This window comes from Haliotis asinina, chromosome 11 (assembly GCF_037392515.1).
Source record: "Haliotis asinina isolate JCU_RB_2024 chromosome 11, JCU_Hal_asi_v2, whole genome shotgun sequence".
In the NCBI taxonomy this organism is placed as follows: Eukaryota; Metazoa; Mollusca; class Gastropoda; order Lepetellida; family Haliotidae; genus Haliotis; species Haliotis asinina.
In genome coordinates, this window is record NC_090290.1 from 56,914,814 (window position 1) to 56,927,901 (window position 13,088).

General features: G+C 38.7%; 1 protein-coding gene across 5 annotated transcripts in view; it reads left to right on the forward strand.

Moving 5' to 3' along the window:
- Positions 1 to 13,088, forward strand: part of LOC137255811 (RNA-binding motif, single-stranded-interacting protein 3-like) — a 324,056-nt gene that overhangs the window by 169,112 nt on the left and 141,856 nt on the right. Inside the window, exon 1 of one of the 5 annotated variants that reach the window (XM_067793356.1) lies at positions 1,090 to 1,569. The exons of the other annotated variants lie outside the window; for them this stretch is intronic. Coding sequence (XP_067649457.1) covers positions 1,414 to 1,569 — 156 coding nt within the window. The 5' untranslated portion in view covers positions 1,090 to 1,413. Of the gene's footprint in view, positions 1 to 1,089; positions 1,570 to 13,088 lie in introns of those variants that run through there. 5 annotated transcript variants of the gene reach the window in all.

A 13,088-nucleotide genomic window follows, 5' to 3' on the forward strand; every position in this document is an offset into this window, starting at 1 on the left:
CACATTTTTTTCTCATCTGTAATATATTTTTTTAAAACAAATTTGTTTAATTGTATTTATTTATATATTTGTCTCTTATCCTTTTTTCCATATTGTTTTGTAATCCTTCTGAATTGTTATGCCTCCTTTTCTAGAAGTCCCAACTACTTTTGGCCTAAAATTCCTTTTCTGAGTATTTCTGAATATTTTTTTTGTAGATTGACCACAGTTTCAAAATCAATTTCTCAAATCATCAGTATATCCAGAATGTTTCAGATTTTATTGGATGTTGTTATCTGTTCCCAAAATGTTCCACACAAGGAACTTACCATTCCCTCTCATGATTGTGACAATATTTTTTTGATGTTTTCACAAAACCCCACTAGTGAGTGAGTGAGTGAGTGAGTGAGTGAATATGGTCTTACACCAGTTTTAGCACTATTCCAGCAATATCACCGCGGGGACACGAAGAAATGGGCATCACGATGGATCCATATAGGGAATCGAACTCAGGTCTCGGCCGGACAAGAGTACACATTACCCACATGATGAGAAAATGTGGTTTCATTGATTAATATCTGTTAATTTTTCTCTCTGAAATTACTGAATTGTAACAGGGGATGTTGTGTTCATTAATCCAGAGACTGGGCAAGCCAGGCAGACAGCTTCATCCTAGTCGTCCATCCTGGCCTTTTGAATTACGATGCCTTTATTCATTAGAGATAATCAGTCAATGCTTTGAAGTTTTGTACGAGCTCCTTAGCAAGAATTTATCAAGACACATGTTAATGGAGAAAAAAATTAAATTGTATTGAATCAAAGTCTTGTAATAATCATAATATCCCTTAATGTCCCCGGAACACTTGAGACAAAATTTACACAAACCTGTCATTAGACAGATGAGAACGCATCATAAAAATGAGTGCTCATTTTGAAGAACATCAATTCTATATAAAACGTTTTTTCTCAAGTATGATATCAATATACTTCCCAGTAAGTCAGACTGTACCCACACGATGTGACAGCAAGATTGGTGATGATGATGATGATTGTTACATGTGTAGTCCTGTATCCCTAATCTGTATGGGGCAAAACGATCTCTGTTATTTCACTATAAGGCTGTTGTTCCCAGTTGCCAGAACAGCCCACTGCAGACTGGAAGCAGAGTCCTGTATGATACACCTGCTAAGCTTATTCATGCAGATTACCCTTGGTGGGATCAAAGGCTTAGAGACTATAGGTGTTTGATAGCCCTTGTGAGCAGTGTGGACCTGTAGTAGTGTAGTAGGATCTGCATGTGAGAGGAACAACAGGCTAACATCCATCCAGGACTCTCTGTCAACACAGTTGCTGGTCGGGCTAATAATAGAACCAAGTTTGACAGTTCAGGGATAAAATTGAGTGGTGTGATATTTTCTGAGCACAACAACAGCAATGAATCTGCCCCAGCATTATGCTGCTGCTGCCACCGCTGCTTCTCTGACCAGTAACAATTTGAGAATGGCTATGTTGGGCGTGGCTCGGGGCAGTCCCGAGGTCTTCCCCGATATCATCCCTAATGCCATGGCGGGTCAGCTAGCACAGCCAAAGGTAGGAATCGACTCAGCAACACAACTATTTTCAATCTGTGGCTGGACTATGTCCGACAAACTACACAGGCGATCGATGCTGATGTAATGATATTTAATATTACTGTGTCATGCGTAAATGTTTCCAGTACAAACAAAATATATGTGTGAATAAAAGAAACAAATGTATGGATGTCCCACCTGTTGAAACCACACCAGGCAGTTGCCAATCAATGTATATACAAGTGGCAGGTGTACTATGTGAGATTGGCCCCAAAACCTCCCAACCAAGTTGCCAATAAAAGACGACACAGCATATCTATGTTCATACTACACCTAACCTTGTGTTGGACGTTTTGTATGACCTTTTACCTCTGACCTTGACATCTGAATGTCCTCATTCGACTCACAGGTATGGCTGGTCATTTTGCATCTGTCAAGGTGAGTGTGAAAATGAATTTCAAACCCCATACGGAGGGAACTCAAGTAATAGATTGTGGGCATGTACAGGCAAGTAAAAATTATTGTGAGGATGTCTGGCAGTTTACATAGTGAGTGTGATTGTAGTGTCACGTTCAGGGTTGGTTTTGTTATCTAGGCAGATTTACCTACTGGTATCACATTGTATACATGTTCAGGTGGCACACACGCTCAGTTGGGACTGTGTGACATAGGACAGAACAGTGACGTCCAGATCCAATACAGAGACTGTTGGTCTTTTATTACAACAGCATGAGTGATTTCATAGAGCGTTGTCAGGATAAGGTTTAGGAGTGGGGCTGGCAGATTCCCATGTTAACAGTGCTATTCTGTGATGAGAGCAGGGGGAGCATGAATGAGCTTTAGAAGGTACTTCCTATTACCGACATCCAAAATTGCCCTGGAAAGAATATGTATTAGTTGGGCATGGTACACAACATTTCCAGCCAGAAATACTGAAATAGTAATCTCCTTAGCTTTTCTTCCACTCTGTGTGTGTGTGTGTGTGTGTGTGTGTGTGTGTGTGTGTGTGTGTGTGTGTGAGAGAGAGAGAGAGAGAGAGAGTGAAAGAGAGAGATTGCGTGTGTGCAGGTGCTCGAGTGCGAGTGTCTATATTCACTTTTCATGTTCATCAAACATTGATTCAAACACTAAAATTCATGTAGGTTTATGAACTTTAAGATAATTTTGCTAAGGAAGGGTCAAGTCGTATAGTGTTCTTGTGTCCAAAAATTATAGGTTTCATTTTTGTGTTGTTATGTGTATGGTATTGTCTGGTCTCAGGCAGAGAAATGAAATTGAAGAGAGTAAACATATGAAGTGTCTGATGTGCAAATTTGACAATACATGAGGTATTGGTTTTTAATTTTAGTAAGTGTTTTGGTCTAGATCTTGATGTCTCTGTTCCATGAGTCAAGACAGTGAGCATATGTAGATCCATGCTTCAAGACTGTTTCAACATGTGTAGAATCTGTACTTCAAGACTGCATAAGCATCTATGGATCCATGCTTCAAAACTGTATGCAGATCTATGCTTCAGGCAGACTTTCTGAAAAGCTTGCATGTACATTTTTGTGTGAAACTGTAGATGTATGTGTGTAGGTCTATGCCATTGACTGTTTACATATGTAAGTGGTGACGTTTGAATTGATTGCAGTCAGACCCAGTTGAACAGATACTTTAAAACTATTTAAAAATTTCATTTGACTGTTGAGATACAAAGGTATACTTAACAAGAAGGCTCTGTCGCCTTGCTGACTACGGGATATAAGGTTTCAAGGGAATATGCTAATCTATATTCAATACAGTCTGTGTACAATATAAGCTATATACACCGGGTGCAAAGGTGTGAACAATGATTCCCGCAACAAGACAAGACCTGACCCACAGGCCTACAGCTTTCTGTATACTGGGGCCTACCTCGGGTTGTAGGATGATCTCAACAAGAGGTCCTGTATGGGTGGTTGTGGTCATTTGAAGCCACATGGCACATGGGGATAGTGGAAGTTTTCACAGCCCTCAGTGGACACGCATTCCACACTGGGGCCCTCTACTACAGGGGGACAGCCTGCACTTGTTTGCATTTGTAGATAGAGGCTTGCAATGGGGGGCCCATGGCAGTGAGGATTTATGGATTTCAGATAGCATTAACTGTTGTCCGTCATCTTAGTAGAATTAGAAGTCTCAGAGGTTGATGAAATTCTTGAAAAGAACTGCTAGAGCTATTCATGTGAACGTGATGTTATATTTGATTGAGATATTGTTCATATCTCACTGGTGTTATGTATAGATGAGATATTGTCCATATTTCAACACTGCTATATATAGATACATTACTGTTGATTGTCCATATTCACTGCTGCTGAATATATAGATGAGATATTGTCCATATTTCAATATGGCCATCTGTAGATAAGGTATTGTCCATATCTCAATATGGCCATCTGTAGATAAGGTATTGTCCATATCTCAATATGGCCATCTGTAGATAAGGTATTGTCCATATCTCAATATGGCCATCTATAGATGAGGTATTGTCCATATCTCAATGTGGCCATCTATAGATAAGGTATTGTCCATATCTCAATATGGCCATCTATAGATAAGGTATTGTCCATATCTCAATATGGCCATCTATAGATAAGGTATTGTCCATATCTCAATATGGCCATCTGTAGATAAGGTATTGTCCATACTTCAATATGGCCATCTGTAGATAAGGTATTGTCCATATCTCAATATGGCCATCTGTAGATAAGGTGTTGTCCATATCTCAATATGGCCATCTATAGATAAGGTATTGTCCATATCTCAATATGGCCATCTGTGGATAAGGTATTGTCCATATCTCAATATTTCCATCTATAGATAAGGTATTGTCCATATCTCAATATGGCCATCTATAGATAAGGTATTGTCCATATCTCAATATGGCCATCTATAGATAAGGTATTGTCCATATCTCAATATGGCCATCTGTGGATAAGGTATTGTCCATATCTCAATATGGCCATCTATAGATAAGGTATTGTCCATATCTCAATATGGCCATCTATAGATAAGGTATTGTCCATATCTCAATATGGCCATCTATAGATAAGGTATTGTCCATATCTCAATATGGCCATCTATAGATAAGGTATTGTCCATATCTCAATATGGCCATCTGTAGATAAGGTGTTGTCCATATCTCAATATGGCCATCTGTAGATAAGGTATTGTCCATATCTCAATATGGCCATCTATAGATAAGGTATTGTCCATATCTCAATATGGCCATCTGTAGATAAGGTGTTGTCCATATCTCAATATGGCCATCTATAGATAAGGTATTGTCCATATCTCAATATGGCCATCTATAGATAAGGTATTGTCCATATCTCAATATGGCCATCTATAGATAAGGTATTGTCCATATCTCAATATGGCCATCTATAGATAAGGTATTGTCCATATCTCAATATGGCCATCTATAGATAAGGTATTGTCCATATCTCAATATGGCCATCTGTAGATAAGGTGTTGTCCATATCTCAATCGTGCCATACAAATGTTAAATTATTGTCCAGATCATAATTAGATGTTATTATGTGGGAACAGATTGTTATGTTGCTGTGTAACAGATGTATGTTTACACTGGGTTCCTTGATTGTGTATGAGTAGGTTATGGGTGTAAATATTTATCAAATAGATTGGTTGTGCTACACATATTTGAATAGATTCTTTGTATACATATCTGGTATACTGGTTATGCTACGTATACATGTTGTGTGTGATGAGTAAGTCTTCTAAGGTTCAAAGCGGTTTTGTGCATCCTTTGGATTCATCAGAAACTGAAAATTTTGAGTTCTTCTCTAGGCATGTTGGCAATGTATGTGTCAGCACCATACCACTGGCCATTGATATCACTGAAATGGTAAATGTCAGAGACTTGCATATTTTTTCAACTTATATAAGCCTTAATAGCATTAGGATATTGTTCCTAGTGGCAACAGGTCTGGTGGGGTAGCCCGATGGTGAAAGTATTTGCTCATCACACTGATGGCCTGGGTTCTATTCCATACATCATGATGATAATGGTGATGATTATGACGACGACGACGACGACGATGATGATGATGAAAATTGTATAATTACGTTGCATTAATTTTTAATTTTGAAATTGGAATGCCAAGAGTTGTATATATATATGGAGTAAAGTGAGACTGTGGTAGTAAAACATGGATCAATGTCACTCTGAGATTTTGAGTCATGCCGTCACGTAATTTCCGCCTCGTCTCCCTAGAACCATCAGCTATTACACCATTGCAGACACTGTAAGTATTTTACATGCTTGACACGATATGTTATTCAATAATCTTCACAATTCCTTCAGCTTGGGGCCATTGCCAGAATGAATACTAATGGAGGCCAAAACTGAGAGGTGGGATTACTGTGTCCAATTAAGTCATTTGATAGTTGCATTTTTTCCACATCAGTGCCCACAACGAGCAGTCCCAGTTTTAGAGTGGTGTTATTTTGACACCTCAGCAACAAGATGGACCTGACACAGCACTGGACAATTTGGATAATGAAATTGATTGTAATGTGTTATAAATTCATTAGGGAACTGTAAAATTGTGGTACCCTACTGTCGTCAAGGATATAAATATTTCAGTTTGTGCCATTAGCATTCTGATGATTAGCATACAGAGTTATTACAGCAGAAAACATTTTGAATATCAGAAAAAATATTTCATTTTCCTCCGATAACCTTATTTGTATAGAAAGAGGTTTCATCTTATTTGCTTATGGCAGTGATAAACGATATGTTGTGAGTTTGAGGAAAACTGATAAAAATGCTATACATCATCAACAGATAACATTCCTGTGATTTCTCATCAAGCAGTGATTCACAAATTTACACACTGACACTACCATCTTGAAGAATTACACTGATATCATCTATCAAGATTTTGTCTAGGTGATACAACAGATAGCATCCTTCTGAATTGGTAGGGTTTTGTCACGTGTCTTTCAATAACACATGTATTGCATGGACATTCATTCTGTCCTTACATTTAACTGAAGGAAACCATCAGGTGTCTTTCAGTGTGATTTTGTATAATGCATCTGAGTAATCATTTACCAATTTATTCCTGTCTAATTGGGATAAAATGATAATTGTGATGTATTGTCTTACTTGATTCAGGTTCATGCTTTAACGACATAGCTAATTCCTCTTGTATCCCTTTTCCTCGCTGATCAGAAACAAGATTCAGTGTGTTGTTGTCAGAGCCCGCACATGTAGAGCCTCATGTCCGAGTTGGACTGAAGAAAACTCTCCCCAGTTTGTTCAGCCAGATAAAACTCTCCCCTCTCTACAACTTGGTCAAGACGTTGGAGGCAAGATTGCCTGGCCTTTCACCAAACCTCTATACACGACACTGTTTAAGTACTAGCCGGTAAGTCTTCAGTTCAAGCTGAAATATCAGTTATTCAAATAATTGACAGACTTGTTTGTGAAGGATTTCGGACGGGCCTGGGAAAGATCATCATATAGGTTTATCCTTTTTGGAAACCACTTGACCTGTCTGACTCAGGGACTGATTATTTTTGTGTTTTCATGATTGTTCTCTCTCAAACACTGTCCAGGCCAGTCATTTATATTGTGTTTCTGGGGTATGAATGAGGTCAGGGGGAGGGGGCTGGGGGGGGTGTCACTTGACTGGAATGGGAGGGGACAATTTGTAGTGGACCTTTGGTCAGTGTCATAATAACAAGGGTTAGAGGCAGTGATGTGGGTGTTACCTGATATGTTTAATGTGTCTGAGCTGTCTGTGTCTGATTTAGCAGGTCATGCATCCTGTGACCTTGTGTGCTGTGTGCGTGCGTGTGCGTATGTGCGTGAGTGTGTGAGTGTGCACATGTCTTTGCATCTGTGCATGTCTGCACATGTATACATGTGTCTGTCTGTCCAACCCGACTGTGTCTGCACATGAGTGCATGTGTCTGTGTCTGTTCTCTCTCTGTATGTCTGACTAGTAGTTTATAATTTTCAAAAGCATGATACCATTTTGGTTGTGATGGAATCAATAAACAGACACTCTGTGGTACTGTTTTCACGTCTCTTTCTGTCAAAGGGGTGATGAATTAGCCTAGTGTCTAGTGTCCTCTCATCAAGCCGAAGACCTGGGTTTGACTCCCCACGTGGGCACAATGTCTGAAAACCATGTCTGGTGTCCTCTGCCTTGATACTTCTGGAATATTGCTAAAAGTGGCATAAAACTGAAATCACTCACTCACTCGACCACCAACACACCTGCCCGTATATCAATCAACTCCCACCTCACTTCTCTCCTTCGTCAAAGTTCCTCCAGTGGGAGTCTGTTCAGTGTCAGTTCCATACGGCATTGTAGCACTATATCCCATATAATTAGTTACTATGTTCAGATCAGAGAGTTGTGCTGACAATACAAATGTTGCAATAATTAGATGTTATTATGTGGGAACAATTCATTATGTGTCGGTGTGAAATTTGTTCACTATCTCAACATATTTTGATTGATTCTCTTCCAACAGGTTAAGGCTATAAAATATACAAATTGTTTTTGAAGTGCTTTACTGAATTTTTTACATGTTTACCAAATGATTTATTTGTATTTTTTGGGCTGCATCTGTCTCTGTGGCAATTACATTCTCTGCAATAGAAACAATTTCAGACATAATTGGTCAAGCCTGCGTGAAATATTGTTATGGTTGATGCTGCAGCCATGACTCAGTGATAGCGTACATTATTCCACAAGACAGATTTATCTCAGGACCATTACAGGAATATTTGCTAATCATTAACTATCAAATTGGAGTAGATGAATCAGAATCATAAAATGGGATGCAAATGCTTGTAAGAAGCTGACAGCGATGAGTAATCGAAGAATTCACAAAAATATGGCTTGTAAACTGTACTAAATATTCAAGTCTTCTGGCTTAATATGATGTTATACAATGGATGCCTTGTCCAAAGAGGAGGAAATGGCACTTACTGCATGGGAAGTGGCGCTGGAATACACTAAGGCAGCAGATGAAGCCTCTAGATTAACACATGCTCTTAGCGTGTGACTTTTCACCTCTGACCCAATGACCTTAACCCTTGACCTGACATGCCAGTGTAAATGCCATCCTATGCTTGATGTCTGGAGAGTAGTGTTGACAGATTGAATTTTACGGCTCACTGACTTAGCATTGTTCAAATAATTTTGGCAGAAATAATGAGATTCCAGTGTAGTATGACCTTAGGAAAATAGTATCATCAGACTGTTGTTAATAGTTTTAAGAGGAGAGTGTCCCTGATTTATTCCTGACATTGAATATGTGAGATTGGAAAATAAATCAGTTTCCTTGAGTTCATTGAATTGTGATTGTTTGTATAAATAGAGATACAGTGAAAAACTGTTAATGGATGCTGTCACGATCACCATGCCATCATGCTTCATTGAGGCAACTAATAAAACAGCTGACAGTTCAGGAGACTGAATATGCCTATGCATAACTGCAACACATTCCCATGTTGTTTTCTGTGTTTAGGTTGACAATTGACTAGCCTTTGCAAGTGTTCATGATGAGTGCCATTTTTGTGTCAGGATTCCATTTTGCAAACACCTGTTGTTTTGTCACTGTTTTGATAGCAATACATTAACACCTGTTCATGGCATGGTTGGGACAGTAAATCAACTGTGCTGTTAGTAGAGATTTCTTATGGATTTGGTAGGGTTTTGTTAGTTTTTATAACAAGCCAATATAAGAGTAGTCATGAACATTCTGTATTATCTCCTGGGAGCAATGAGCTAAAGCCTACATATACTTGTTGTCCATGTTGGGTGCACTGCTTCATAGCATGGGTTAGTTTGGTATACCACTCATGAAGATCCGAATTAGAATTGATCTTCAGTAACCCATGCTTGTCGTAAGAGTCTCGCTGACTTGTTTGACACATGTCATTGTTTCCCAACTGTATTGATCAATGCTGATAGTGTTGATCACTAGATTGTCTGGTCTCTACTCGATTGTAGTCATCTATGAGAATGGCAGATGGCAGAATCATAGTCTGCCATGTAGTTGTAATGTTGCTGAGTGCGGCATTATGCAACCAACCAACCAATAATTCTGTACATACATTTGCTAAATTCACATATTTGTCACACATCATGGTTCTATGATCAACATGTTTGTCAGATATGATTTGAAATGTCAGAGAGATGGTCATAACATAGCATCATAGTCAAGTTTTCGATTGCTCCAAAATGTCACAAAAGTGTTAAAGCATAAGGGACATAAGTTTGGCAGTGTCAAATGGATATTTATGTTAATAGCGCACCACAAAATGATGGACATGAATGTTAAAGCTACAAAACCCGTAGACATAAGATATGAGATGTCAAATACCTAATGTAAAAATTGTCATTATTGAACATTAGCAAGTACAGAAGCCTTGGATACAATTTGTTTAGATCAACATTCGCGTAACAAATTTACAGAAGAAGCCAAAAAAACCCCACCTGCATGCATACATATGTACATGCACACACATACCTGCTCACGCACACATGCATGCATGCACACGCGTGCACACACACACACACACAGACAGACAGGTGGCAGGTGCTTGTTTTTACAATCAGATTTTCAGTTGAATTGAGGATACTTCCATTTGTTCTCTGTATGTTAGTTTATATGGAAGATACAGAACCTTGAAGGGTTTAGATAGAAGACTACATAGGTTAATCAACAGGTGTTTTACAAGTGAAATAGAATAAGTTGTTACAAAAGCTGGCATGTGTTAGGGGTTTATCGATATGATAGTGTGCAAGGGAGGTATGAAAGTTACCTGCATTATTACCATATGATGATGACAGGTTAATTGACAGATGCTGTACAAGTGAAATATGCCTTCTGACATCCACGGATAATGAACTGCCTCATTAGAGAAGTGGCAATACTGAGCTTAACCTGAAATACCACAGACATCAGGAATTCTTGTGCACCACTGTGGCTTTTGTTGGTGGATTTAGAGATGAAGGTTTACTGCTAAAGAGGATTGTGAGGGAATTAGGAGTAATTGAAAGGGAATTTATATATGTTGTAATTTGTCCTTGAGTAGGTGTGTAGCATTGGAGCTCTTAGAGCATACGTTGTCTGGATGACAAACTGCTCCAGCCATATAATCTATATGCAATCACTGTGAACGTTCTCTATGCAACAGCATGGTCGTACCTTGGTTGAAAGGCCTGGTTTCTTGAAGCCCCTTTTGTACAAGCCCCCACTTGGCCTTTGCTGTAATTGTCAGTCGATCACACTCTTAACATATAGGCTGTCATGAGATCAGCGTATGTGATGAAAAGGAATTTTTGTCCCGCTCGTCTCAATCTTTTGACCGCTTGTTGCAATCAACATTAAAGAGAGTCAGAATCAATGTGTCACCAAGTCTACAGTGAAATAGTTCCTAGCTCTGAGGGATAGATATGGTTCCTGCAACACAGTTTGTTTTAAAACAAAATCAAAAGTGTTTTTTTTAGCAAAGGAGACTAAGGAGAGTTTATATTGGTTTATGTTAGTTAGTATCGGTTGATGCATGGACATATATAGTCAAAACATGGCTCTTACAAATCTAATTGCTAAACCCATTCAGGGGTATTAATGTGTTCATGGGAGATGCAGATTTCTGATCTAATATTTCTTCAATTTCTTGGTGTTTTATGTTATATATCCAGATTGAATTGAATGTAAATGAAACAAGATACTTTAGGTTCAGATATTTATGGGGAGGTCTGGTATATTTGCTTTGGCGGCTCAGTTTTAAATCAGAGGAACCATAATTGGGTTCAAGTGGGATTCAAACACAGATCAGGATCTCCAGAATAATCTCTCCTTATATGGCATGTGGGGAACTAGAACAGGACTAGAGTTAGTCCTTAGACATCCATAACATGTCTCCTTATGATCCATAACAGATCTTCCACTATGATCTATAACAAGTCTCCTTATGATCCATATCAGGTCTTCCACTATGATCCATAACAAGTCACCTTATGATCCATACCAGGTCTTCCACTATGATCCATATCAGGTTTTCTTCATGATGCATAATAGGTCTTCCCTTGTGATCCATAACGGGTCTGCCCTTATCTTACAACAAGTCTGCCATATTATCCACAAGAGAGCCCCTTACGATCCATAACCGGTCTTCAATTATGATCCATATCAAGGACTGCCATTTTGATCCATAACAGGTCTGTCAGTATGATCCATAACGGGTGGGCCATTTTAATCCATGACAAGTCTGTCAGTATGATCCATAACAGGTCTCCCTTTAAGATCCATAGCAGGTGAGCCCTTATGATCTATATCAGGTCTGTTAGTATGATCCATAAAAGGTGTGTCATTATGATCCGCAACAGACCTCACTTTGTGATCCATAACAGGTCTACCCTTATGATCCATAGCAGGTCTGTCCTTATGATGCAAAACAGAAGTGTCATTATGATCCACAACAGATCTCACTTAGAAAACTCTTGATAGGTGCAGTCAATTTAGAAATGAAATGCCTGTAGGAGATGTGAAAATATGTCATGTTTTGTTACTGAATTGAAAAGAAAATGAAAAGAAAACTGATTTCCATGGATACTATTTGTGCATATTTAGCCAGAGAATGTAAAATTTGTACAAGCTGTCCAGGCCGCCCTACTAGTGACTCAGTCACTGGCCTGACAGCAGCTGATAGTGACAGGACAAAAAACACTCATATCCACCACTTATTGAACAAAGTGTATATTGTAACACATGGCCACTTCCCACTGGGAAATACAGGTAATTATTCCCTAGCATACTTGCTGGGTTCCTGACATACTACCTGTGCACAACTGCTTCTATTGAGCAACAATAAAGACATGAATTAATTAGCCTAGTTGGAAGAAGAACATGAAAATGGTAGTATTAATATGCATAGAAGGCGATTGATTTTCCCAGCATTCCAGTTACTGACAAAATGATTGTATTAAATTTTAAAATGTTTACATCACTTTTATATGTAGGTTCTCAATTAAATCATTTACACCATTGGGCTTTCCAAATGAGTAGAGATTGTTTTAGAACCGGAAACAGGCCCGTATTGCCATTATATTGATTCCATAGGAATGTTATCAAACTGATGTCTGTGGAATACGTGCTCTAGTGAATTAAGAATAACAGTGCCTACAATGGTAAATTAGTCGTATTGAGCTAATTATTTGGAAGCGGTGACAGTAGTTGTTTTCATTAATTTCCTTGTTGGTATGGAGAGATACCACTTGTGTGTTGCCATTCTGTAACTAGGGATGTGAACAATTGGCACTGCCAGTTATATTTGTTGATATTGTTAACACCAGAATAATTAATGTTCTTTTTCCCAGCCCAGGGGAGATCAGATGATTGGTAAAGCTCAACTGTTGCATGAATAATTCAAGCCGAGAAATACAGCATATTCTACACTAACAAAGTCTCCAGCCGTTAAATGAATTGCTCAGTGTATTAAATATTCAAAGGTTAATT